General features: G+C 42.4%; 1 protein-coding gene across 1 annotated transcript in view; it reads right to left on the bottom strand.

Annotated features, from left to right (window-relative positions):
- Window positions 1–25,371, bottom strand: part of EPHB1 (EPH receptor B1) — a 282,512-nt gene that overhangs the window by 30,476 nt on the left and 226,665 nt on the right. Inside the window, exons 11-12 of the mRNA XM_045560222.1 lie at window positions 23,747–23,994; window positions 15,887–16,102 (exon numbers count right to left, since the gene is read on the bottom strand). Of these exons, the coding sequence (XP_045416178.1) occupies window positions 15,887–16,102; window positions 23,747–23,994 (464 nt within the window). The remainder of the gene's footprint in view (window positions 1–15,886; window positions 16,103–23,746; window positions 23,995–25,371) is intronic.

The following is a 25,371-nucleotide window of genomic DNA, read 5'->3' as shown; positions in this document are numbered from 1 at the left end:
TTGTGTCAGGAGTGAGTTAGTTAGTGTGAGAGTGGCTTTGCTATAAAAGCAAGTTTGGCCCCTCTTGCTCTCTCAATCTCACCTTCCCTTGCTCTTCTGCTTTCCATCATGAAATGATGAAACACAAAGGGCCTCACCAATGCCATTGTCATGTACTTGGACTTCCCAACCTCCAGAACTGTGAGCCAAATACATTCCTGTTCATTATAAACTCTCCAGTCTGCAGTATTCTGTTATAGCAACATAAAATGGACTAAGACATCTGCCCTAATACAATTCCACAAACTGGGTGGCTTAAAACAAGATAAATTTTTTGTCACAGTTTTGGAGGCTAGAAGTCTGAAATCAAGGTGTTGGCAGGGCCAGGCTCCTTGTAGGGGAGAATCTTTCCTTGCGTCTTCTAGTTTCTGGTATTTTCAGGCAACCCTAGACATTCCTTGGCTTGTGGATGCATCACTGCAATCTCAGGCTCTGTCATCACACAGCTATCTTCTCTTCGTGTATCTCTGTCTGAATTTCCCCCTCCTTAATGACACCAGTTGCTGGATTTAGAGCTAACCTCATCCAGTATGGCCTCATCTAAATTTGATTGCATCTATAAAGAACCTATTTCCAAATAAGGCCTCATTTACAAGTGCTGGGGATAAGGACTCCCATGTACCCTTTTGGGAGGGACACAGTTTAACTGATAACAGGGTCCTCCCAGGGCTAACACACCCTTAACACTCTTCCCACCACCAGCCAAACAGGCTTGTTCGCCATACAGTGTGCACATCAGGTTCTTTCTAGCCTCTTCTGTTCTACTCAGACTTACCTCTACTTCCATTTCTCTTAGTATGCCCTTTGGCTTTTTCCATAGGAAAGCGGCTTCTTTCCCATCTGTGCTTGAGCACAAGCTCTCCCAACACCCTCGTCTCCTCCATACTCTGTCCCTGCTGAGCAAGCAGAGTCTTCGTCCAGGTCCAGGATGGTTCCCATGAAGGAGAAAATGGCCACACTCTTCCCCTAATTAACTCCTATCCAGCCTTGGGTTTCAGCCCAGATGTTCCTCCCTCAGGGTCTTGTGATACATGCTTCTCCACCATATCACCCAACAACTGCAATTATATAATTAATTGCATAATTAGTGGTTTAATGTCTATCTTTTTTTGCCAAAAACAAACTTGAGGAGCCCAGGAACTATCTGTTTTGTTAACTGCAGTGCTTTGCACATACTAGTTGCTTTAAAAATATGTCTTGGCCAGGAAAACAGCCAGTAGAGGCATTATCTGGACCTGCGCCCAGGTGGCTGGCCCCTCACACATGGTGACATGCATATGAGAAGAAGGACTTTGCCTGCTGGGCCCAGAGTAGAGAGATGTGCTTTCTGAGAAACCCGACCCCCTCCTTGTTCTAGTCCCTGGGGTACAGGCTGGTTCAGGCTTTGAAATCCCATACTGATCCCACCCATGCTAATAATACACAGGACTTACTAAGAATAATTTATGCTGAGTCTTTTTCAAAAGGGAATTGCAGTGAGGGTCTGATATCCCTAACTGAGCATCTGGTGACAAAGTGACCCAGGGAGAGATATCAGAGGAAGGAGGAGGCAGATCTGCCTGAAGGAGAATTATGTGAGTGGCAGAGTATAGGATAGAGTGGCTTTTGAACATTCTTCTCTCAGCTTAATTAATGTGGGGGGAGAATTTCCAGGAGACCAGGATTCAGGTTTTTTTCTGGCTTCAATTAAAGGGTCTCCTTGCTTGTCATTATTCCTTTCCACTCTCCCACCCACCTGAGAGATGGCCTGCTGCCCAAGCTCAGTGATTGAAAGAAGAGTGAGAAACTACCTTGAAAACCACCCCATGAGGGAGGCCATGGATCAGAAAAGGAAGAAAAGGATGAATTAAATGGAAAAAGCACCAGGAACTATGGGGAGAAGTAAAGCTGGACCTGGGGTTGCTGGACAGAAAGCCAGCAAACTTCGTTTGTTCTGAAGGAGGAAGGTCACAGCCTGAGCCAAAATCTGTTAGGCAGAGGGATCAACCCTACTTAGTAGCAACTTCTTAAAGCAGTGTGGCAAAGTGCAGACAGAGAGGGCTTTTCCCTGAAAAGCTTGCAGGAGGATTAGTGTTGACATAATTTTCCTCTTTCTTTATACCTTTTAAGTGTTAAGTACATTATTTAAAAAAAATTCTAAACAGGAGCATTCCTTCTTCATGAGTCAGCAACCAGTTGTATGGAGGGACATGTTTTTTTTTTCTCCTCTTCCTCCCCTCAGAGTGATTTGGTCCCAATATCTTATGGGAAGCTGAGGGAGGAAGGTCTGTATTTTGTATCTGCTTCAAAGCTGGAACTGGACTTGGGCCCTACCTACCCTGGGACTGAAAACATCTACCTGCCTGGTCTAGGTGTTGGCCAAAGTCCCACAACCTACCAGGCACATGCCAAGGTACTGCAACTTGCCCAGGTACTGGCCAAGATCCCACAACTGGCTTAGGCACTAGCCAAGATCTTACAACATGTGAGGCACCTGCCAAGGTCCAATGACCCACCTAGGCTCTGGCTAAAGTCATGCTTCTTGTCTCTGTGGAAAGAGACTTGCCCAGCCCCCTGCCCAAGCTTTCAACAGTGACCTGGGGACCAACCCACTAATCTGAATGAATATCCCACAGCACCAGCTTAGACCATGACAACTACAAGGGATCGAGATGACACAGGAGAACAGCTGCATAGGCTCTCATTACATCCACCCCTCCCCTGCTGGGTCAGTCCTCTGGAGTAGGACACAAAAGCACTATCCGGGCATTTTTTCCTCCTTCTCACCAAGTAGGAAAGTTCCCAGCAAAGCAAAACAGGTGCACCACAAACCTATCACCCCTGAGATGAGAGAAGAGGTTTCAGATGAGAAGAAACCAGCAAAAATATTCTGGTGACATGAAAAAACAAGCCAGTTCAACACCCCGAAAGGATCACAATAGATCCACAGCAATGCACCCCAACCAAAAGGAAATTATTGAAATGTCAGAAATAGAATTCAAAATATGGATGGCAAACAAGATGAATGGAATTGAAGAAAAATCTGAAAACAAAAATGAAGAAACAAAAAACAAATTTGAGGACAGGAATGAAAAATATGAAAAACTCACTAAAGGTATAGACAACATAAGAAATGATATAACAGAAATTATAGAAATGAGAGTCATTTAGGAAATTAAAAAATATAGTAGAAAGCTTCAACAATGGACTAGACCAAGCAGAAGAAAGAATATCAGAGCTTGAAGACAAGACTTTCAAACTAACCTAGTCAGTAAAAGACACAGGAAAAAGAATAAAGAAGAATGAACAATCACTCAGAGAAATATAGGACTATGTGAAATGAGCCAATATACAAATTATAGGTATCCCAGAGGGAGAAGAAGAAAAAACAAAAAGCGTGGAAAACCTATTCAAGAGAATTATTGAGGAGAACTTCCCTGGTATTGCCAGAGGTTCAGATATCTAGATACAAGATGGTCACTGAACACCAGGAAGATTCATAGCAAATAGTATATCTCCAAGACACATAATCACCAAACTGGCCAAAGTCAAAATGAAAGAGAAAATTCTACAAGCTGCAAGACAAAAGCAACAACTAACATATAAAGGAAAACCCATCAGGCTAACAGCAGATTTCTGCAAGGAGATCATACAAGCCAGAAGGTATTAGGGCCCCATGTTTAGTCTTCTTAAACAGAACAACTGTCAGCCAAGAATTTTTGTATCCTGAAAAGCTAAGTTTCATAAACAATGGAGAAATAACAACTTTTCCAGATAAGCAAACACTAAGGGAATTTGTCACTACTAGACATGCCCTATAGGAAATATTCAAAAGTGCATTATGCATGGAACAGCACAATAGATATTAACCACTGTAAAAACACCCAAAAGTTAAAACTCACAGCTCTTATAAAACAGAAGCACAAGAGGGAAAACAAAACAATAAGGTATCATCCAACATGATGAACAAAACAGCATCCCACATATCAATCTTAACACTCATGCATGGTCTGAATTCCCCACTTGAAAGACACAGACTGGCTGAATGAAGGAAAAAATACAACACAAGTATCTGCTGTCTCCAAGAAACACATCTAACCTACAAGGACACACACAGACTAAATGTTAAGGGATGAAAAAAATATTCTACTAAAATGGAAACCAAAAGCGAGAAGGTGTAGCCATTCTTGTATCAAATAGACTTTAAATCAACAATGGCAAAAAAAAAAAGAGGGAGAATCATTATATAATGGTAAAGGGTGCAATTCAACAAGAAGGCATAACAATCCTAAAAATATGCACGTAACACAAGAGTGTTCAGATTCATAATGCAAATTCTTTAATATCTAAGCAGAGAAATAAACAGTAGCATCTTAAGTGCTGGGGACTTTAACACCCCACTGACAGAACTTGGATGGACAGATTGTTGAAGCAGAAAGTTAACAAAGGAACACTGGACTTAAATGAGATTCTAGAACAAATGGACCTAACAGACATTTATAAAACATTCTATCCCCAAAACTACTGAATATACATTCTTCTCACCAGCACATGGGACATTTTCCAAGACTGATCATATCTTAGGTCACAAAACAAGTCTTGGAAAATTCAAAGCAATCGAAATCATGCCATGTATCTTCTCAGACCACAGTGGAATAAAACTAGAAATCAATGCCAAGAGAAACACTCAATTCTACACAAAGTCATGGACATTAAACAACCTGCTGCTGAATGATTCTTGGGTCAGTGATGAAATTAAGATGGAAATCAAAAGATTCCTTGAACTAATGACAAAGGGACAAAAGCTTTCAAAATCTATGGTATACAGAAAAAGTAGTCCTAAGGGGAAAATTCATAGCCTTAAATTCCTTTATCAGAAAACACAGAAAGTTCATAAATTAACAACCTAATGTATAACTCAAGGAACTAGAAAAATAGGAAAAAACCAAACCCAAAGCCAGCAGAAGAAAAGAAATAACAAAGCTCAGAGCAGAACTAAATGAAATGGAAACCAAACTAAACAATATAAAGAATCAATGAAACAAAAAGTTAGTTCTTTGAAAAGATAAACAGCATTGATAGACCACTGGCCAGAATAACCAGAAACAGAAGAGAAAACACTCAAATAAACTCAATCAGATATGAAAAAGGAGATATTACAACTGAAACCACAGAATTACAAAATATCATCTGTGAATACTATTATAAAACCTCTACACAAACAAACTAGAAAACATAGAGGAAATGGATAAATTCTTGGAAACACAGAACCTCCCAAGCTTGAATCAGGAAGAAATAGAAATTTTGAATAGACCAATGATGAGCAGTGAGACTGAAGTAGTAATAAAAAAAATCCCAAGTACAATAGCAACAAAAGCCCTAGATCAAATGGATTCCCAGCAGAATGCTGCCAGAGCTACAAAGAAGAGCTAGTACCTCTCCTACAGAAATTATTCCATAACATTGAGAAATAGGGAATCCTACCTAACTCATTCTATGAAGTCATGATCACCTTGATACCAAAGCCAGGAAAGGACACAACAAAAAAGAAAACTAAAGATGAATATTCCTTATGCAAAAATCCTCAACAAAATATTACCAAACTGAATTCAACAACACATCAAAAAGATAATTTACCATGATCAAGTAGGTTTCATCCCAAGGATGCAAGTATGGTTCAACATAGGCAAATCAATAAACACGATACATCACATAAACAGAAGAAAAAACAAAAACCATATGATCATCTCAATAGATGCAGAAAAAGAATTCAATAAAATCTAGAACCCTTTCATGACAAATCAAGGTACACAAATCAGTAGCATTGCTGTATATTAAGAACAGTCAAGCTAAGAGTCAAATCAAGGACTCAATGCCATTTGCAATAGCAAATAAAATAAATTACCTGGGAATATACTTAGCCAAGAAGGTGAAAAATCTCTACAAGGAGAACTATAAAATACTGGTGAAAGATATTGCAGATGACACAAACAAATGGAAAAACATCACTTGCTCATGGATTGATAGAATCAACATGATTGAAATGTCCATACTGCCCAAAGTGATTTAGAGATTCAATGCAATTCCTATCAAAATACTAACATATTATTTCATAGACCTAGAAAAAATAATCCTAATATTCATTTGGAACAAAAAGAGACCCCCAAATAGCCAAGGCAATCCTAAGCAAAAGAACAAATCTAGAGGCATCATATTACCTGAATTCAAATTATAATACAAGGCTATAGTAACCAAAACAGCATGGTACTGGTATAAAAGCAGAAACATAGACCAATGGAACAGAATAGGCAGCCCAGAAATAAAACCATCTATTATAACCAACTGATCTTCAACAAAGCAGACAACAACATACACTGGGGAAAGGAAGCCCTATTCAATGAATGGTGCTGGGAAAATTGGATAGTCACATGCAGAAGAATGAAACAGGACCCCTATCTCTTGCCATATACAAAAATTAATTCAAGATGGATAAAAGATTTAAATTAAGCCATGAAACCATAAAAATTCTAAAAGAAAACATAGGAAAAACTCTTCTGGACATAGACCCAGATGAAGAATTTATGACTAAGACCCCAAAAGCAAATGTGGTAACAAGAAAAATAAATAAATAGGACTTAATTAAATTAAAAGCCTCTGCACAGCAAAGGAAATAATCAACAGTGAACAAACAACTACGGAATGGGAGAAAATATTCACAAACTGTACATTTGACAAAGAACTAATATCCAGAATCTACAAAAGACTCAACAAATCAGTTAGAAAAAAAACCCATCAAAAAATGAGCAAAAGACATGAACAGAAGTTCTTCAAAAGAAGATAGAGAAATGGTCAACAAACATATGAAAAATGCTCAACATCACTAATCATCAGGGAAATGCAAACTAATACTACAATGAGATGCCACCGCTAGCACCTTACGACTATCAGAATGGCCATTATTAAAAATTCAAAAAAAAATAGATGCTGGTGTGGATGCAGAGAGGAAGAAATGCTTATACACTGTTGGTGGGACTACAAATTAGTACAACCTCTATGGAAAACAGTACAGAGATTCCTCAAAAAAATAAGTGTAGACCTACCATTCAATCCAGCAATCCCACTGTTGGGTATCTACCCGAAGGAAAAGAAGTCATTTTATCAAAAAGACACCTGCACTCAAATGCTTATTGCAGCACAATTCACAATTGCAAAGATGTAGAACCAACCTAAGTGCCCATCAATTCATGAGTGAATAAAGAAAATGTGGTGTGTGTATATCATGGAGTACTACTCAGCCATAAAAAGGAATGAAATAATGTCGTTTGCAGCAACTTGGATGGAACTGGAGACCATTATCCTACATGAAGTATCTCAGTAATAGAACACCGAACACCATATGTTCTCACTAATAAATGGGAGCTAAACAATGATTACACACAGTGCAAAGAGATATAAAATGCATTGGAAACCAAGAAGGAGGGAAGGTCGGAGGGTGAGGTATGGAATAAAAACTTACCTATTGGGTACAATGAACACTATTCCAGTGACAGAGACACACCAAAAACTCTGACTTAAGTATTATGTAAGATATCCATGTAACAAAAAAACATTTGTATCCCTTTAATATTTTTAAATTAAAAAAAGATAAAAATCTAAAACAGAATGCTATTGCAGTCAAATTCACTTCTTGGTGGTAATGCAAGGAAAAAGCCCAGCCTACGTGGAATGTTGGCATTTGTACTTGTATGTATCTGGGTAGCCTGAGTGCTTTTATGCATTTCTGTGAGTGTGTGTCCCTCTAAATTTCATCATGTGTCTCTGACTATGCTTTGGGTATCTATGTGTGGATATCTACACTATACACATATCTCCGTGTGTGTGTGTGTGTGTGTGTGTGTGTGTGTGTGTGTGTGTGTGTGTGTGGTATTGATGGGAGCCACTCACCATAGGCTTTAGGGAAAGTTCACAGAGCCTTCCTGCCCTCCCCAGAGAGCTCCCCTAATCCTAACCATTCCTCCACCCACGATGGCTGAGCATGGCATTGCTGGCCCCTGGTGAAGAGCAATGTCTGGGCAACCTGGACAGGGTGACTGCCTGCTCCCAGCACTGCCCTTGGTGCCTTGCTGCTTCCAGGGACATTGGTGTCAGATCTGCACTCCTCTTGGGTGTGTCAAAGTCAAGGTGGCCTCAGGCTGTTTGTGGCACCCATGTCTCCTGTGCAGATCAGGCTCAGGGAATGACATGAGGAAGGGGGATGGCCCTTCAGGCTAAAGCTTTGACATCCTCTTGACCTTTTCTCTTATAGATCTCCTCTTTGAAAGACTCCCAAGCAAGTTCGCCAAAGAGAAAAGAGTGCTCCATCCCAGACACAGGTGGCCCCCTCCAGGCATCCTAAGCTACCTTCTTTTCTTAAAGACCTATATTTACTTAGGGAAGTTGGGGAAAAACAAATGCAATACAAGAAAACCCCCCTTTTTTGAGTTCAAAATTATGATTTTGGACTGATAGACCCAGGACAATAAAAATGACTGAGGTGTTAATTTGTGGTTTTTTGATGCTATGGTATAGAAGACTCTCAGGACTGGGGAAGATTTTTACTGGGGATTTATTTTTATTGGTCTGTCCTCAACACCTTAATACCCATCCTCAGGATTATCTCCAGGACTGAGTTGACCAGGATTTGCTTTTTTCCCTCAAAGAGTTGATGGAGGGGGAGGGGTTCAGACTCTGTGAAATGGGTTATGGGGGAAGGCAAATGCGGCAGCATCAGGATGAGGGTCCCAGGACCTGGAGGCAAATGCTGGCTTGGGGTCTGTGATGGGGACACCTACCGGCCTGTGCCCTGGGTGCCTCCTTGGACAGAGGTGATGGCTGGGTGGGCATAGGCACTGCCGCCCCATGAAAAGATGCTGGAGCCCAGGCGTGGCCTGGGACCTTCATACTTTCCTGGGCTTTGGGAGGGAGAAGTTCTAAGATGATTGAAAATATGCTTTCTTTTCTAGCCTGACATTGGTGGGGGGACTCAGTGTCAGATATACTTTGATTTTTGAAAAATAAGTGATTGACATTTCTTGCAATGCAAGTTTGGGAAATATATTTATGCTCCCTGAGATAATTTCAGTGCAGTGGTTCTCCATGTGTGCTCCAGGACTAGTAGGTTCTGCATCATCTGGGAACTCACTTAAAACGCAAATTCTTGATCCCCACCTCAGACCTGCAAATCAGAAAGCCCTGGGGTGGAGCCCAGACATCTGTGTGTGTACAAGCCCCTCAGGTGATTCTGGTGTGTGGGAAAGCATGAGAACTACGGATTTCAATGGACACAGTAATCTTATTAATAGTTGCCTTTCCCCCCTACTCACTCCTCACGAGTTTTCTTCGAAAATCTTCCATGTGACCACATGTACTCACTATTAAATCAGAACTAACCCATGAGCACACACGTGCACAGATGGAAGTAAAGCTCAGTGGAAATCAAGCAGTGGCCAGAGGGGAGGAGGGCACAAGTGGAAACCCACCTAACGGGTACAACGAACACTATCTGGGTGATGGCCACACTTATAACCCTGACTCAGCATAACAAAATTGATACATGTAACAAAAAACATTTGTACCCCCATAATATTTTGAAATAATACAAAAATAATAAAAAATAAATAAAAATCTTCCATGTGATCCTGTCATGAGCATGAGGACCCTCAACTTTCCTTTGTGAATATCAGCTTTTCTGGGCTTCTGGTGGCTCTCTGCCTTATGGTTTTCTGTTATGGAGTGACCAGGAATAGGGAAAGTTACAGGATCTTTTTTACCAGTTAGCTTGGAAAATATTCACCTGAATGTCTCTCGCTGCGGAATAGGAATTCCAACACACTGGAAGCACTTGTGGCAGCATCCACAACTCTCAGATAAGCTGTGACCAGGGAAAACAGCAGCAGGGGAGGGAATGCCTGTCAGCTGACATGAGAAAAGAGAAAGCAAGGAGGGAGAGGAGGAACTGGTGGGCTTGGAAGGAGGGGAATCTCAGAAGTGTCAGAAACACAGGGTATGGGAGAAGCCAGGGCTTGAGACAAGAGGAGGGAGCAGCAGGAGGAGTCAGAAGGGGAAAGGGGTGAGGGGCATCAGAGGCGCCTTGAAGACTTAATGCAATTCCCAATAAAACGCGGAGGGCTATAGGGAGCAGGGCTGTGTGCGGGCTCAGCAAGGCTGGAGACTTCTTAGAGAGACAGCCTAGGGGCTCTGAAGGATGGCGAAGTTGACACTGCTTTAGCAGAAGGAACCTGGCTGAATACTAAGAAGGGAAGATTATGCTCACAAAGGGACTGGATGGGCCTCTTCCTCCTGATCAGAATAGAAAGAAAGCCATGTTGGAATAGAGCTTTTGATTAAACCAGCATAAAGCCACTATCCAGAGATTTATGGAATCCTGCTGGGGCTCTGCCCACCAATGTCAGCTGATAAGGGGTGAAGATCAGGTTTATGAAAGTGTATATGAGCCCCAAATGCAAAGAGGTAATCAAAGATGCGACACCTTTTCTGGTCTGTCTGTGCCCTTTTATCTCTTGGTAACATTAGACTAGACAGGACCTGTGAGGTCAAACATTGAGAAATGGTCTATAATACAAGCATGGGAATGTTTATTGGACTATATAACAGTGTTCAGAAACATATCCACCAAAAGGAAAGTTGTGTAAATCATAGAAGTGTTCAGAGCCCAGCCTTGCTCACTTATCTGTACCTCTTAAAGGGCAGGAATATTAGTAGCAGTTCAGAACTCTTCCCTGGTTTAATGGGTTCATTCTAATCATAAGAAAGCACAAAGGAGCAAATTCTATCTGTTCATTATTTCAGGAGCCTATTGGGAAGGAAATGCTCCTGGGGCTAGAAATAGCAATTTAAAACAGAGAAGGAACACCTGGGGGAAAGTATGGCAGAGAATTAAGTCAGAGTGAGAGATGAAGGTTGAGGACCTAGTAGGAAAAACCAGAAAACTTTAATAGCTATTAATGAAGTCTTCACTTATAAAGTAAAACCAGATGTATTAGAAGATGGTGATGTTAAGACCTCGAAAGAACTGCATGAAATAGGGGAACTAAGATGGAGTGGAGAGGTCTTAAGGACTGTCTAATAGAACTGCTGATTAAGGGTAATAAGCTGAAGGTTCCACTTTTGGTGCCGAGGAGTATGCTTCTAACAAATGGACTCTCTAGCAAACAGCAAAATACAGGAGAAGAGAAGAGAAGAGAAAAGAAAAGAAAAGAAAAGAAAAGAAAAGAAAAGAAAAGAAAAGAAAAGAAAAGAAAAGAAAAGAAAAGAAAAGAAAAGAAAAGAAAAGAAAAGAAAAGGAGAAACTACCTGAAGGTTCTGAAAACTGAACAGCACGAAGTTTTACCTTTTGCAGCTTTTCACTAAGGGCAGCTGCAGACACTGCAGTTTGCTCAGTGGCTAAAACTCCAATAGAAAAACTCACCATCTTTCTGGCAAAAAATGTGAATATGTGTACATGTATGCGTGCATGTCTCGGAACTGTACAGGTGATTTTAAATTGCACTTGATGTTTATAGCAGCACAAGTCACAATTGCAAAGATGTGGATACAACCCAAGTGCCCATCAATACATGAGTGGATTAATAAAACATGGTATAGGTATACCATGGAGTTCTACTCAGCCACAAAAAACAATAGTGATCTAGCACCTTTTGTATTATCCTGGATAGAGCTGGAGCTCATTCTACTAAGTGAAGTATCACAAGAATGGAAAAACAAGCACCAAATTTACTCACCATCAAATTGGTGTTAACTAATCAACACTTAAGTGCCCATATAGTAGTAACATTCATCAGGTGTTGGGCAGGTGGGAGGAGGGAGGAGGGGGTGGGTATATTCACACCTAATGGGTGTGGTGCGCACCGTCTGGGGGATGGACACACTTGAAGCTCTGACTACGGTGGGGCAAAGGCAATATATGTAACCTAAACATTTGTACCCCCGTAATATGCTGAAATAAAAAAATAAAAAAGATAATGAGCTCCAGTTCCATCCATGTTGCTATAAATGACAAGATTTCATTCTATTTTGTGAATGAATAATATTCCACTGTATATATATACCACATTTTCTTTATTCATTCATTGATGTGTACTTAGGTTGATTCCATATTTTGGCTATTGTGAATAGTGCTGTAATAAACATAGGAGTGCAGCTATCTCTTCAAAAAAAAAAAAAAAACGCACTTGAAAGAAAAGGTATTTGAAACAGACAAGGAATTATTTTTTTCTATTAAAAAAGTACAGTGAAGGATAACTTGCTTTACCCATAGAGTAAGACTTTTACTAAAATTATTATAATCAGAATACAGATAGTAAAACTTTTGCTAACATTATTATAAACAGAACAATATAGTTGAGCACAAGAATAAATAGGTCAATGGAGCAGAATTGAGAATCAAAACATAGCTCATATAAGGAACTTAATATGTCAAGCATAGCATGTGATTCCATAAAAATGAATAATATATTTAATAAACGGTGTTGACATAATTGTCTATTCACCTGAACAAAACAGCATAAAAATATACTTCCCAATATATATTCAAAAATACATTCCAGAATATTCCTGTTATCTAACAACAAAAAAATGGATAAACAGTGAAATATTACTCAGTAATAAACAGGAACAAACTCCTGCTCCACACAAATGAATGATTCTCTCAAATATAATGCTAAGCGAAAGCAACCAGACACAAAAGAGCATATTATATATGATTCCACTTAAATGAAGTTCTAAAACAAATCTATGATAGAACAAAATTATAACAGTGGTAGCCTCTAAGTGTGGGTGAGGGTGAGTATTGAATGGGGATGGACAAGGTGGAGCATCAGTCCCCAGGCTTTTTGGCACCAGGAATGGGTTTCATGGAAGACAGTTTTTCCATGCCCTGTGGGGAGGGAGAAGGTTTTGGAATGATTCAAGTGCTTTACATTTATTGTAGAGTCAAACCTCTCTGCTAATGATAATCTGTATTTGCAGCCTCTCCCCAGCGCTAGCATCACTGCCTCAGCTCCACCTCAGATCATCAGGCATTAGATTCTCAAAAGGAGTGTGCAAGCTAGATCCCTTGAATGCACAGTTTACAATAAGGTTCGTGCTCCTATAAGAATCTAATGCTTCCATTGATGTGACAGGAGACAGAGCTCAGGAGATGATGAGAGCGATTGGGGAGTGGCTATAAACACAGATGAAGCTTCTTTGCTTTCTCACTCACCATTTACCTCCTGCTGTGTGGCCCAGTTCCTAATAGGCCACAGACTGGTACTGATCTGTGACCTGGGTGTTGGGGACTGCAGGGGTAGAGGGCTTCCCAGAGAGATGGCCATGTTCTGTATCTTGATGAGAGTCTGAGCTACACAGTTGAATGCATTTGCTAAAATTCCGTAAATGCACACATAAGACTTGTGCGTTTCACTGTATTTTACCTTGAACAAAAAAGATTATAAACAAATATTTAACTCCAGCTAAAGATGTGTGCTAAAGCTTTTAGGGGAGATCTGATGTCTGCAACTTACTTTGTGTAATTAAAGAGAAATAAGAAAAAAGATCTATTTTGATTTTGTATAGAAAGGCTCAATATTATAAGATAATAATTCTTTTAAATAATCTCTATATGCAATGCAATGTCAATTTAATTACAAAGGTAAGTATCAAAAGCTGTCAAAAATAATTCTACATGTATCTGAAAAAATAAACATGTTTAAAAAAATAGATGGAGTGATGGATAAACAGACAGATAGATGGATAGTTACATGAAAAAGCAAATGTAGCAAGATATTAATTATAGAATCTAGGTGGTGGGTATATGGCTGTTCTCTGCCAAATTCTATCAAGTTCTCTGTGTGTTTGAAATTTTTTCAAAATAAAATGTTGGAAAAAATAAATAAGCTTCAGGGTACTAAATTTTCAAATACAGAACAAACCCCCTCCCCAGTGAGATAGTACAGGAAACTTTAAAAAATAATTTATAACCTTGGAGTGAAGAGAACTTTTAAAACAAACCAGGAAATCCAAGAAGATGTAGAAGAATAGATAAATATTACATGAATATGAACCACTTTTGAAGCCAGAGGATATCATAAACAACATAAAAGAACAATAGATGGGGAAAAAGATGAATTGTACCATGTATGGCAGGCAAAGGGATAACAGCCCTAATATAAAGTGACTTCATATAAGTCTCCAAGAAACCAACAACCAAACCAGTAAAAACAGGTACGAACACATATAGGCAATTAATAGAAGAGGAAATATGAATTCCCGCAACAGTGTGAAAAGACATTAATATCACTAGCAGTCAGTTGAAAATTCAAATTAAAATAAAATGAGGTATCATTTTTCATTGTTGGATTAGCAAATTTTTAAAGATTGATCACCTCTAGTGCTGAGGATGCTGGAGACAGGCGCCATATATTCCTGGTGAAGTGTGAATGTTTACAAACTTTTGGAAAGCAATCTGGCAGTAAGAATGCCTAAGAGACACACAGGAATGCAGAGGCAGAGGCATAATATGATCCCAATTTTATAGATTAAAAATTTTCAACTTTTTGAACTAAGAGGAAAACAAAAAAGGAGACACACCTTACTGTTGAAATTGATGCTTCAGGGCAAGTGTAGGTAAACTATGGCCTGAGCCACAAACCTGGCTGGTCACTTTTTTATATCCCATGAGCTACGAATGATGTTTATAACTTTTTAAAGAGTTTCATTGTAAAATGGTCACATAATTATCTACATAATATCCTTTATTTTGCTTTTTGGCCAGCAGAGCTTAAAATATTGACAAGATGGCCCTTTAAGAAAAAGCATACCAACTCCTGTTTCAGGGGAATTGTAGTTTATTAGTTATTCTTTTCCTTGTACTTCTATGCATTATTTTGATTTTTATAATAAGCATGTATTACTTTTGCAAGTTTAAAGAAGACAGATAGCTAGGTAGGTAAGTAGGTAGATCCATCACTTTGGATGCTGTTGGAAATGGATGTAAGGAGACCAAAGGAAGCCGGGGACACTAGTTGAGGGGACACTAGTTGGGAAGGCACTGTAACAATCCAGGGGCAGGCGAATGGTGCTTTGGAACAGGGTGGCGGCATTGGAGACAGAAGAGAGGGATAGATTTCATGAGAACTTACAGGGGTTGCTGAGATGTCGTACATAGATAGACGGGGAGAAAGCAGGGATGATTCTGGGGTTTTAGTCTTTAGTTAAGTAGTGCCAGCTCCTCAGATGGAAAGACTAAGGAGGGGATATTGGAGAGTAAATCTAGAGAGCACTATTTTGGACTTGTTACAGTTCTAAATGGAATTGTGTGAACTAGGCAGTTGGATATAGATGATTAGAGCTACTCAGGATGTGGAGGGGGAGGCTGAACAGGAGATACTAATTTAAGAGTCCTCACTCATCATGTCTATGGTACTCAAAGCTACCCACCACCTGGATCACTGTGAACTGCCCATCACTCTGCTGCAATGAGACATAAAGGGCACTGGGATCAAGACCTGTGCCCTGCTGCAGATGCCACTGTCTACCTGTTTGGACTCCTCTAAATCACCTGTTCCAAAAGTTCTTCTTCCCCCTGGCCAAGGAATACTATGGCTTCAGAGTAGATGCTGAGGCTTCCTCAGAGCCTCTTCCCAAATGCTCTCTTGTCTGGACAACTGGCCACTATTGCCTCTCCTGGATAGATGGTTCTCCTAGCATCTGGGTCCTCCAGCGGAGAGATCAGTTCAGGTCGCAGTCCCACCCAGTATGCCCTGCACTGGTCCCCGGCCTCCTTTCACTCCTGCCATGCTTCTACGTGAGAATACCAAGAAGGACTCACCAAGGAGCTGGTGTAGGTGGGGTCTGAGGTGTCATCTTGGAGGTAGCGGGAGAGGCCAAAGTCAGACACCTTACACACCAGGTTACTGTTGACCAGAATGTTCCTAGCAGCCAGGTCCCGGTGCACGTAGTTCATCTCAGCCAGGTACTTCATGCCAGCAGCAATGCCCCTGAGCATCCCCACCAGCTGGATCACTGTGAACTGCCCGTCATTCTGCTGCAATGAGACATAAGAGGCACTGGGATCAAGATGGGCTTCAGTGGTTAAATAGAGGCAGAGATGCTGTGGCCCTCTCCTTGTCAGCCTCCGTCAAAACCACGCCAAGCGGCTCACTGCTGCCCTCCTCCCTCCCCACTGCTATCCCCATCCCTTTCCTTGAACACTCTGTTCTCTTCTTGCCAAGCCCTGTCAATTTCATCTCCAAATTACATCTCAAACTCATCCACTTTTCTCCATCTCCACTGCCGCCATTCCAACCAAGTCACCGTCATCCATCACCTATAACAGCCTTCCCGCACCTGCCCCCACTCCATCCATTCTCTCCAGCCAGAGCCATCTTTCTAAGACATAAATCAGGCCATGTCACTCCCTGGTTTAAAACTCTCTAATAGCCTCCCATTGCATTAAGGAAAATCTCCCAACTCCTTAGCATGGCCCATGAGACCCCATGGGATTAGCTGCTGCCTTGCCTTAGGCCACTGTACCTCTCACTCCTGTGCTAGAGCCACAGTGACTGGCAACTTTTCCAGTCTTCCCAAAAACAAGTTCTTTCTGCTTTAAGGCCTTTACATATACTATTCCCTCTGGTTTTTCCCCATAATCGACACCTACTTGCCATTCAGTTTTCCCCTTAACTGTCACTTCCTTAGAGAGGACATCCCTGTAACTACTCCCCTCCCTCAAATATGATTAGCACTTTCAGACTGCTATCATTTAGTGTATGCTCTTATTTTTCTTCTTAGCACAGAAATTTTAATTGTGTGTGTATGTACATGCATATGTGTATCTGTCTGTCTCTGCTGCTTGACTCTAAGCTCTTTGAGGACAAGAACCCTGTCTCTTGTGGTCACCACAGTATTATCAGTGCTGAAAACTTCAAGGTAGATAGAGAAATCTCAATAAACATAAGTTGAATGAATGACTAATACATCTCTTCCTGTTTCCAAAATGAAATGTTTAAGGCACCTTCCCTGGGTAATCTCTGGGCTGTTAGCTTTCTCATTGGGATAGCCATACCTACCGCATGGGGATCAGAGGGTAGGAGAAGCTCACACCCAGTGTCTGGCACATGGAAACCCCCTAGTGAATGGGAGCTGCTGCTGCCCTACCTTGTGACAACCTGCAGTGTGGCCCTATGTCCAATCATAGGTGGCTCACTGTTTCTTGGGTGAATGCCCTCCCCCGGTTAGATGACAGACTCTTCAGCCAATGAGCCTATGCCTTCCTCCTGCTTCCCCAAAGTTCCTGAGTCTTGGCTCTGCACAAACCAGTGAAACTAGTGGACTATGGGTCATGCTGCCAAGGACACAATTTCCCACCTAGTCAAGCCCTGCTACACTTCAAAGGGCCAAGAATTGTGTGCTGTAAGTAGAAAACAGCCCAGTCATTGGACTGCTCTGATTGCAGGAGAGGTGGGAGGAGGCAGGACACCTGGGGTCTAGTTTGTGTTAACTGCTAAACACAGGCCCTGGGCAAGGCAGCTACACCCTGTTCCCTGAGAGTCCTCAGGTGAAATACAGAAAGCACAGACAGGGCAAAGAGTGCCCATCCATTGAGCATCTACTGTATGTGAGATGTTACACGATGCACTAATGTAATTTATCTCACTTAAATGTGTGAGATATGTCATTTATGCATATGCTTCTGCAAAAGCATTTTCTATGCAAAAGTAAGGAAAAATAAAAGACCTGTTGTAAAAATACCCTGTTTATTAGTGAAAACACCAACAATCAAAAAGTCTAACAATGACAGTATGAATTGTTGAAGACTGTTTCTCATCCAAGATTGCAAGCCCAAATCCATGTTCCAGGGATTATGCCCCCTGATCAGTTGAAGGAGTGGAACAACCTGACTCTCCCCTCTCCTTCTGGAGAATCCTGCCAGAAGGAGGGCCCCCAAGTACATGGAGTTTGACATGCTCCAAGTTCCAGGATGTTTCTAACTCAAAACTGTAACCACCTCCCACTCTGCCCAGGAGATTGGATGGATGATTCCTCCATAACATTTTCTTCTAAGCAGCTCCAGAAGAAAGTGCAGAGCTGCTTTTTGGAAACCCTGACTGGTTTTCAGCACATGTTGCCCATCTGTGAGAGCTGGATGTGCACTGAGTGATGCAAATCCTTCTTCTCACTAATGCACTTTAATCAACACCTTCTCAAGAAGTTAGCCAGGCTGTTGCCAGCACCATGTGCTTTCTCCAAGTAGGTCTCCGGGATTTGCCTCCTCAGAAAGTTGTCATGCAACTTCTGTATATCACAAAATATGTATCTCAGCCGCAAGTCACAGAGGTTGTGTTTTTTCAATTAGGTTTGTTATTTCCTCTCTGTAGGTGTAGACAACAATGTGGGTGTCTACACTTACAGAATGTCTCCCTAAAAGAGCTGGCATTTGAGGAGCTAATTGGTGATAGCTGAAAACAACTTTGAGAAGAGCAATGTTGAAAGTGCACGCAGCAATGTGTCTATGTTTCTGCTTTAAGTCTCTTAAGTCCTCCTGGAGCTGCTTTATTATCTGATTTGTTTTAAAGTTTAGATCAGTCATCTTTAAAGTTTCTTGGGTCAACAAAGACCAAGAAGTGGTTAAAGGTCCAGGCTCTGGAGCCAGACAGAGCCAGTTTGGATCCAGGCTCTGCTGTTCACTGGCTGTGTGAGCCTGGGAGAGTGATTTAATCCCCGGAGCAGTGATTTCCACATCTGTAAAATGAGAGCACAGTGTTCATTCTTCATACAGTTCTGGTGAGGTTAAATGAGATAATACATGTGAAGGGGTTGAGCTCAGTGTCCTGTGGATACTAAGATGGCAGTGATGAACCCTGCTACTATTAGCAAGGCCTTAGTAATGTCTCACAAATTGGTGCCCCTCTGTACCTCAGATGCGCTAGGAGAGAGACTGAGGACACCTCGGGCCAGAACTCTGGGTTCTTCATGGCTTCCTGGTGTGTGGGAGAGATATCCTGAGACCACTGCCCTTGGGGAACCCAATTCACAGTGCATTCTGAGCTCGGTAGGTAACAGGTAGGCACCTGTAATTATAGTAGATGATTGAGACCTAATGATGCAGGCCTATAGATTTCACCAATTAATCAAGAAACAATGATTTCTAATACCTGACTTTTGAATGGCAAGTCATACTTCATAGAATATGTTTTGATCCTTAAAACTGGTCCTGTGAAGTAAGCAAGGCAGGCAATATTGTATTTTTTTCATAGACAAGATCTACAAAGCAGGTCCAGAAAGCTTATGTGATCAGCCTTAAATCATTCTGTGTGGTTTTGAGTTATAACAGTAATCCACATCTGGAATGGCAAATTGCTTCTCCACTGCCGGCCCATCTCTGATCACCTGGTAGTGGCTACCTCAAATATGGCGTGGAGGAGAAGGCTGTGTATCAGCTTCTCAGGGAGAAGAGCCATGATTGATTAATGATGCTACACTTATCTGTGTCTTCTAACTCCTGTCCAGTCCTTTTCCACTGGAATATTCTGACTCTGCAGTGGGCAATGCATTTTCTTTAGGATCTGCAGAGAAACCACATATCAAGACAGGCAGGGTTGTGTCTGCTGAATTCACAATTTTGATGAAACCTAAAGATGTAAACCAATTAGGACTTTTCTGACATGTTCAACTGTTTGATGCTCAGTTGATTGGTATAACACCTCAAGAAGAACTTCCAGAGATATGAACAGCAGCATACAAAGATAAACAAGAGAGAAAAAGCAAACAAACAACTTACGTCTTAGTGACTTTGGGAAAGAACCTGGCTCCATGCTGAGCACATGGTAAAAACATAGTGCAGAGAAGAAATACTGGCCTGGGTGAAGTGATTTAAACTTTCTTCCCTTCATGAAGTGCTTTCTGCTGAAATTGCTTTTCTGCAAATGCACTAAAGCCACTGGCTGGCCCTTATATTAGACAGGAAGGATTTAGGTATTTCAACTTTCATTGACAAATCCACTTCAGGAAATGAAACCCTTATTTGATTTGTTTGAAGAAAATGAATCATAGATTTTTTTTTTAACTGAAAGGAACCTTTCAGGCTCATCCAGCTCAATGCCTTTAGTTTATAGATTGGGAAATTGAGTTAACAGATTTGCTCAAGGCCACGGGGTGACTCACAGCAGAAGCCAACGCAGAAGGCAACACAGAACCGTGGTCTCAGGACTTCCAATGTGGGTTCTCTTCCTGACATCTGGGCTGCTGTCTTCTAGCTTTGCCCATGCATGGGCTTCCCTGAGGAGAACTGCCCCATTGGACATTACTCGGTGGCTTCCAAGGGTCTTCTAGTTACGGCCATCTGCTAACGAACCAGCAGTAACCCCAAGGCCACGCTTTAGGCAAGAAGACTTTACAGAATACGTCAGCCGTCCTTAGCTAAGGCGTGGGACATTGATCAGGGCTTCAGAAATTGTTCCTGTGATTAGGGAGAGCCACCAGATTGAATACCTTGGATTTGAGGGCCAAGAAGGAAATATTTAATCATGAATTTGTATGCTGTATAATCCATGGCTCAGTCATTTTTTAAAAATGCTAATAATGAACCATCTATTGAATGTATGGTTAAAGCATAATGGAGTTTCCAATCCCTCTAGAGTGTGAGGGTTTCTGAGCCCTGCACTGGGGTAGGAACAGCGCGTGGACTGTGAGAAGCTGTGTCCAATGTGCTGACTGGATCCCCAGTGCCCAGAGCCTCTCAGGCCCTGACCCAGGGCCAGAGCTGCAGTCACTCTCCAAAAGGAGTTGGAGGGGACAAAACAGCTGCAAAAATTGAGGACTAACCCTTTTCCTTTCTTCTCTGAGTAGCAATCCTAAAATTATCCTACTTCCCAGAAGATGGACCCTGTAGAACTGAACTGATGACCTATTTTTCGATTTTATCAAGCAGCAGATACATCAATTAATGTTGCTATGCTCCAGGGTTCGGTAGTAAGGCTGAAATTAGATTTATAGATTACCTGCTTCCATGCCGTGTGAGGAGTCAGAAACGCTTCACTTCCCTTCTCCCCTCCTGGCACTGCCTGCCCGCGCCGCTCCTCTCTTGCCCTGCCCTCCCCGGTTCCTGTGCTCTTCTCCTGCCCCGAGCTTTTCTCCCACTGCAAGCCTGGCCTCATCGTCAGAGAAATGCTGGTGTCCGACATGCCTCCGTGACCTGGCCTGAAATGGAAATACACCCTGGGAGGAGCAGGGGTGTGGGGTTTTGATTTTCTACAGGTTTCTAAGAATAAATCTCCCTGTTCCCCTGCATGTTACAGGGAGGGCGTCTGATCACAGCCCCCAAATCATGTAGTGACTTTCAGTGAAGTCCAGTCAGTTGACTGGTGGGAAATAACTGACCCCTGAAAGGGTCTTGAGGCTGGTTCCAGAAAATACCTTTTCTTCTAACATCACTTTCTCTTCCTGTTTATTTGGCTGTCTTCATGAGATCTCTGATCACAAATGAATGACCCTAGGAAAGCATAGACCTTGCCTTGCACTGACTTGAGGGGTGTGGCTTCAAGGACAGTTAATTATGTACACAGAATGACTAGACCTCTCCTGCCACTCCCTAATGTTTCTGTTCATAGTTTTCATTCAACTACCATTTACCAGGTGCTTACTGTGCTAGGTACTAGGGCTTCAAAACACAAGACATCACCCTCAAGGAGGCTGCCTGAGGCAAAGTACATAGGCCTCATAATCAATATCAGCTGTCTCTGGAAAAACAAAAGTCACTACTGCCTAATGACCCAGACTAGGCGAAAAGTGTATGCTTGCCCTGCAAAGGTACCTTAAGTACCATGCTTCTAGACAAATCCTCCAGCTACACCTCCACTGCTGCCCCCAAGCCCTGCTTCTGAGTGCTGGAGCTACCACACAGTTGCCAACAGATTACCAAATAGGTCCACTCTTACTCTGGCCTTCAAACACACCGTTCCGTCAGCCTACCTGCCCGCTCCCCAACCTGTCTGGCATATGCCCCTTTCTCTAATATCAGATAAATTCTCCTCTTCTTTAAAGACTCCCTGGCTTCCCCAGGAAGATATAAGTTCTTCTTCACTTATAAGGTCTCTGTAATCCACTCACAGAAACAAAAAGTATAAGATAGTCAAGTGATTTCTGGAAGTTTTGGTCACTCAGGTCTTCAGGGACAGGGGACTACATCTGTGGCAAGTTTTATTGCATAAGATGGACATAACAAGTTCCCCATCCCTTATGTGTGAGAAGACATCGGGTTGATGTCCTTCCATCAAAATGTGGGGCCTATTTTCTCCTCTTGAGTCTGGGTGGACTTGTCACTATGTTGGAAGTGACACTATGTGACTTCTGAGGCCGAGTGACAAAGGTGATATAGCTTCCCCTTTCTCCTCTTGGGATGCTTGTTTTTGGGAGCCACCTTGTTCTGAGGATGCTCAAGCAGGCCCCGTGGAAAGGAGCCAGCTGACACTCAGCATCAACTGCCTAGTATTTGAGCAAAGGAGCCTTTGAAGATTCCAAGCCTCAGCCCTTGGGCCACTCCAGCTGACTCCACATGGAACAGAGGTGTCCCTAGCAAATGCTTCCCAAATTGCAGATCTATGAGCAAAATAAATTGTTGTTGTTTTATAAGCCACTAAAGTGTTGGGGGTGATTTGTCACATAGCCTTAGAGCAAGATTTCTTTCATCTCTACAGGCCTGGCATCCAGCACAACACCTGGCCAGAGTGGTGACCCATCAACATTTCAGTGACTGACTATAGGAATGGCCCTTTGATCTGCAGCCACAGCTATTGTCTGGTTGCTTCGGTGATGATTTTGTGTGTAGCCTGCTTCTGGATGTCACCCTGACGTCTTTGCTTAGAAGGCTCTTCCCTTCTTTGATGCTGCCCACTGGACCCACTGCTCTTATGCTCCCCAGCCACCCCCAGCTGAGCCTCTTGGTCAGTGGCAGGTTCCACTTCCTAGCCCATGTTGTCAGCTCCCACTCCCCAGATATCAGCATCCTGGCCATCCTCACTCACCCCTTTTCTGAGTGGCTCTGTGATCTCCTACAGAAACAAAAGTGGCTCCATTGTGGGCCTGCTCCATTTGGGGCATGTCCTGACAATGGTCTTTTATAGGTCTCCCAGCCAAAGGCCCTCAGCTACTCCCCACCTCTGCTGTAGGTTGATTAGGAGTCTTCATCAAGCCCAGAAAAGAACCAAGAATACTTATTACACAGTTTTCCCCACCCCTCACCCCTGCCAAGAAGTGCCTCCTCAGAGGGCAGGTGGCTGAGCAATCAGAAAGGGGGAGCCTGTTTTATCCGCAAATGAAGAGAGCTGGCCGGGAGGTGGCTGTGCTGCTCAGTCTGCGGGAATCACACAGGGCTACGTAGCAGCCAGAAGTCTCTTCAATCTCTGTGATTCATGCAGATGCCAATGGCCACTCTTTGCCCCTCTCTATTCATTTTATCCATCCCACAAGCATTTATCAAGTCTCTATTCTATGCTGTCCTGCTCCAGAGGAGCCCACAAGCTCTGCTTTGTTCTCTTCTTTTAGCAACAAATCTCTGCTAAGATCTCCAACACCCATTCACATTGGATCAGGTGATTTCTGAATGGTGGGTTGTCCTCACGGGACCCTTTTCCCCAGCCACCGTCCACCTGTGTCCTACATTGCATCATACATGCCCCTGAGCTGCCCTTACCCTGAGGAATGAGTCCAGAGCCCCGTTCTCCATGAACTCGGTGACGATCATGACCGGCCGGCTCTTGGTGACCACGCCCTCCAGGCGGATGATGTTGGGGTGGTCGAACTGGCCCATGATGCTTGCCTCACTCAGGAAGTCCCGCCGCTGCTTCTCCGAGTAGCCTGCCTTCAGGGTCTTGATAGCCACAGAGATCTCCCTCTTGCCTGGCAGTTTCAAACGCCCCTTGTACACCTCTCCAAACTCTCCTGCAAGGGCAAAGAATGCCATTGTTATGCTCCTCCTTCCCAGTCTGTGGAACCGTGAGGGACGGCATCTTATCAGGAACAATGGAGCTCAGAGTGGAATTGTGATTAAAGTGGCAGAAATTGAAATGGTGTTCTCTCATTGTAACTACAATGTCTTGGCTCTAACGGGTTTCTGGTGAACACAAATGGAATACTAAAATGTGTTCCTTACCTTGGTTCTTAGAAATAGTTTGGGTAACTTAAGAGGAATTTCAGAATATATGTGAGTTTGTTTTTCTCCACATTTAATTTTTCATTTGTGTCCCGGCTGAGATGATTGAAATGAAATGGTCAGTTTCATTTTGGCAGTATCATAATTCATTTTTACCAGAGCCTGGTGCAAGAGCATTCAGGGAACAGTGATAGGATTAGATACTTTGGCCCTCTGAGTGAGATGTGTGCTGTTTATGTTCCTGCATGGCTGGGAAAGCATTGTGTGTATTGAGTGCCCTAGAAAACAGATACTGTGGAGTTAGGAAGGGAAGAGGTTTGCCTGTGAAAGATAAAAGGGGAGGGAATCAGGATTAGGCAGGAGAAGCCCCAGATCGCCAGGCAGACCCAGCCAATGCAGAACTGATGAAGTCTCAGCCAAGCCAGTGGTTAGCTCCAGAGCAAAGAGCCCCGCTTCCAGAAACAGCCAGGCCCTAACACCCCCACCATGCTCAGTCTCTGGCTGGGCCTCTGCAGAAAGCTGAGGCAGACCCTGAAAGTGCTACAGCTGGAGGCTGTCAGCTAACCGCACTCCTGGCAGCAGAACGGCAAGTTAGTTCTCCAAGCAGGCACGAGCTGCACACCTCCATTGGTGCTACAGCATTTAAACATTTTCACAGTAAAGTCACCAAGAGTAAAAACAATTCTGGTGACACTATTTCATAGCTGCTTAAAAAAAAATCTGTTGAATCCTGTTTAATCTGCTTTCAAAAGTTATTCTATGATTTGACTTGGCTTTGTAACTTCCAGTTCTTTCATGTGAATCAGTTAAGTATCTACTTATAAGTGCAGCACTGAATGTGTGTCAAAGGCCTGACAGGAGAAACATGATTTTCTGCTGGGAAAACTTTCTTTTTCACTTTCAGCTTCTGGAAGAAAATGATGGAGCAAACTGTGAGCAATCAGATAAATTACTGGCCACATTAGAAAGACAAATTAACATTGCTTCTGTGATTTAGTTGTGAGTTTCATTTGTTTTCAGCGGCAAAAAAAATTGGAAGGAAGCAGACTTTCACTTAAAACCGCTTCAGAGTCAACAGAACTCGATAGAACCTGAGGCTAGAGTACAGGGTAGTTTAAGAACCATAGGAAGATTTCAACATGGAGCTTATACTCAGATAGACGTCA

The sequence above is a fragment of the Lemur catta genome, chromosome 1 (assembly GCF_020740605.2).
Source record: "Lemur catta isolate mLemCat1 chromosome 1, mLemCat1.pri, whole genome shotgun sequence".
NCBI lineage: Eukaryota > Metazoa > Chordata > Mammalia > Primates > Lemuridae > Lemur > Lemur catta.
Note: the sequence above shows the minus strand (reverse complement) of the source record. Positions and strands in the feature narration are given on the sequence as shown.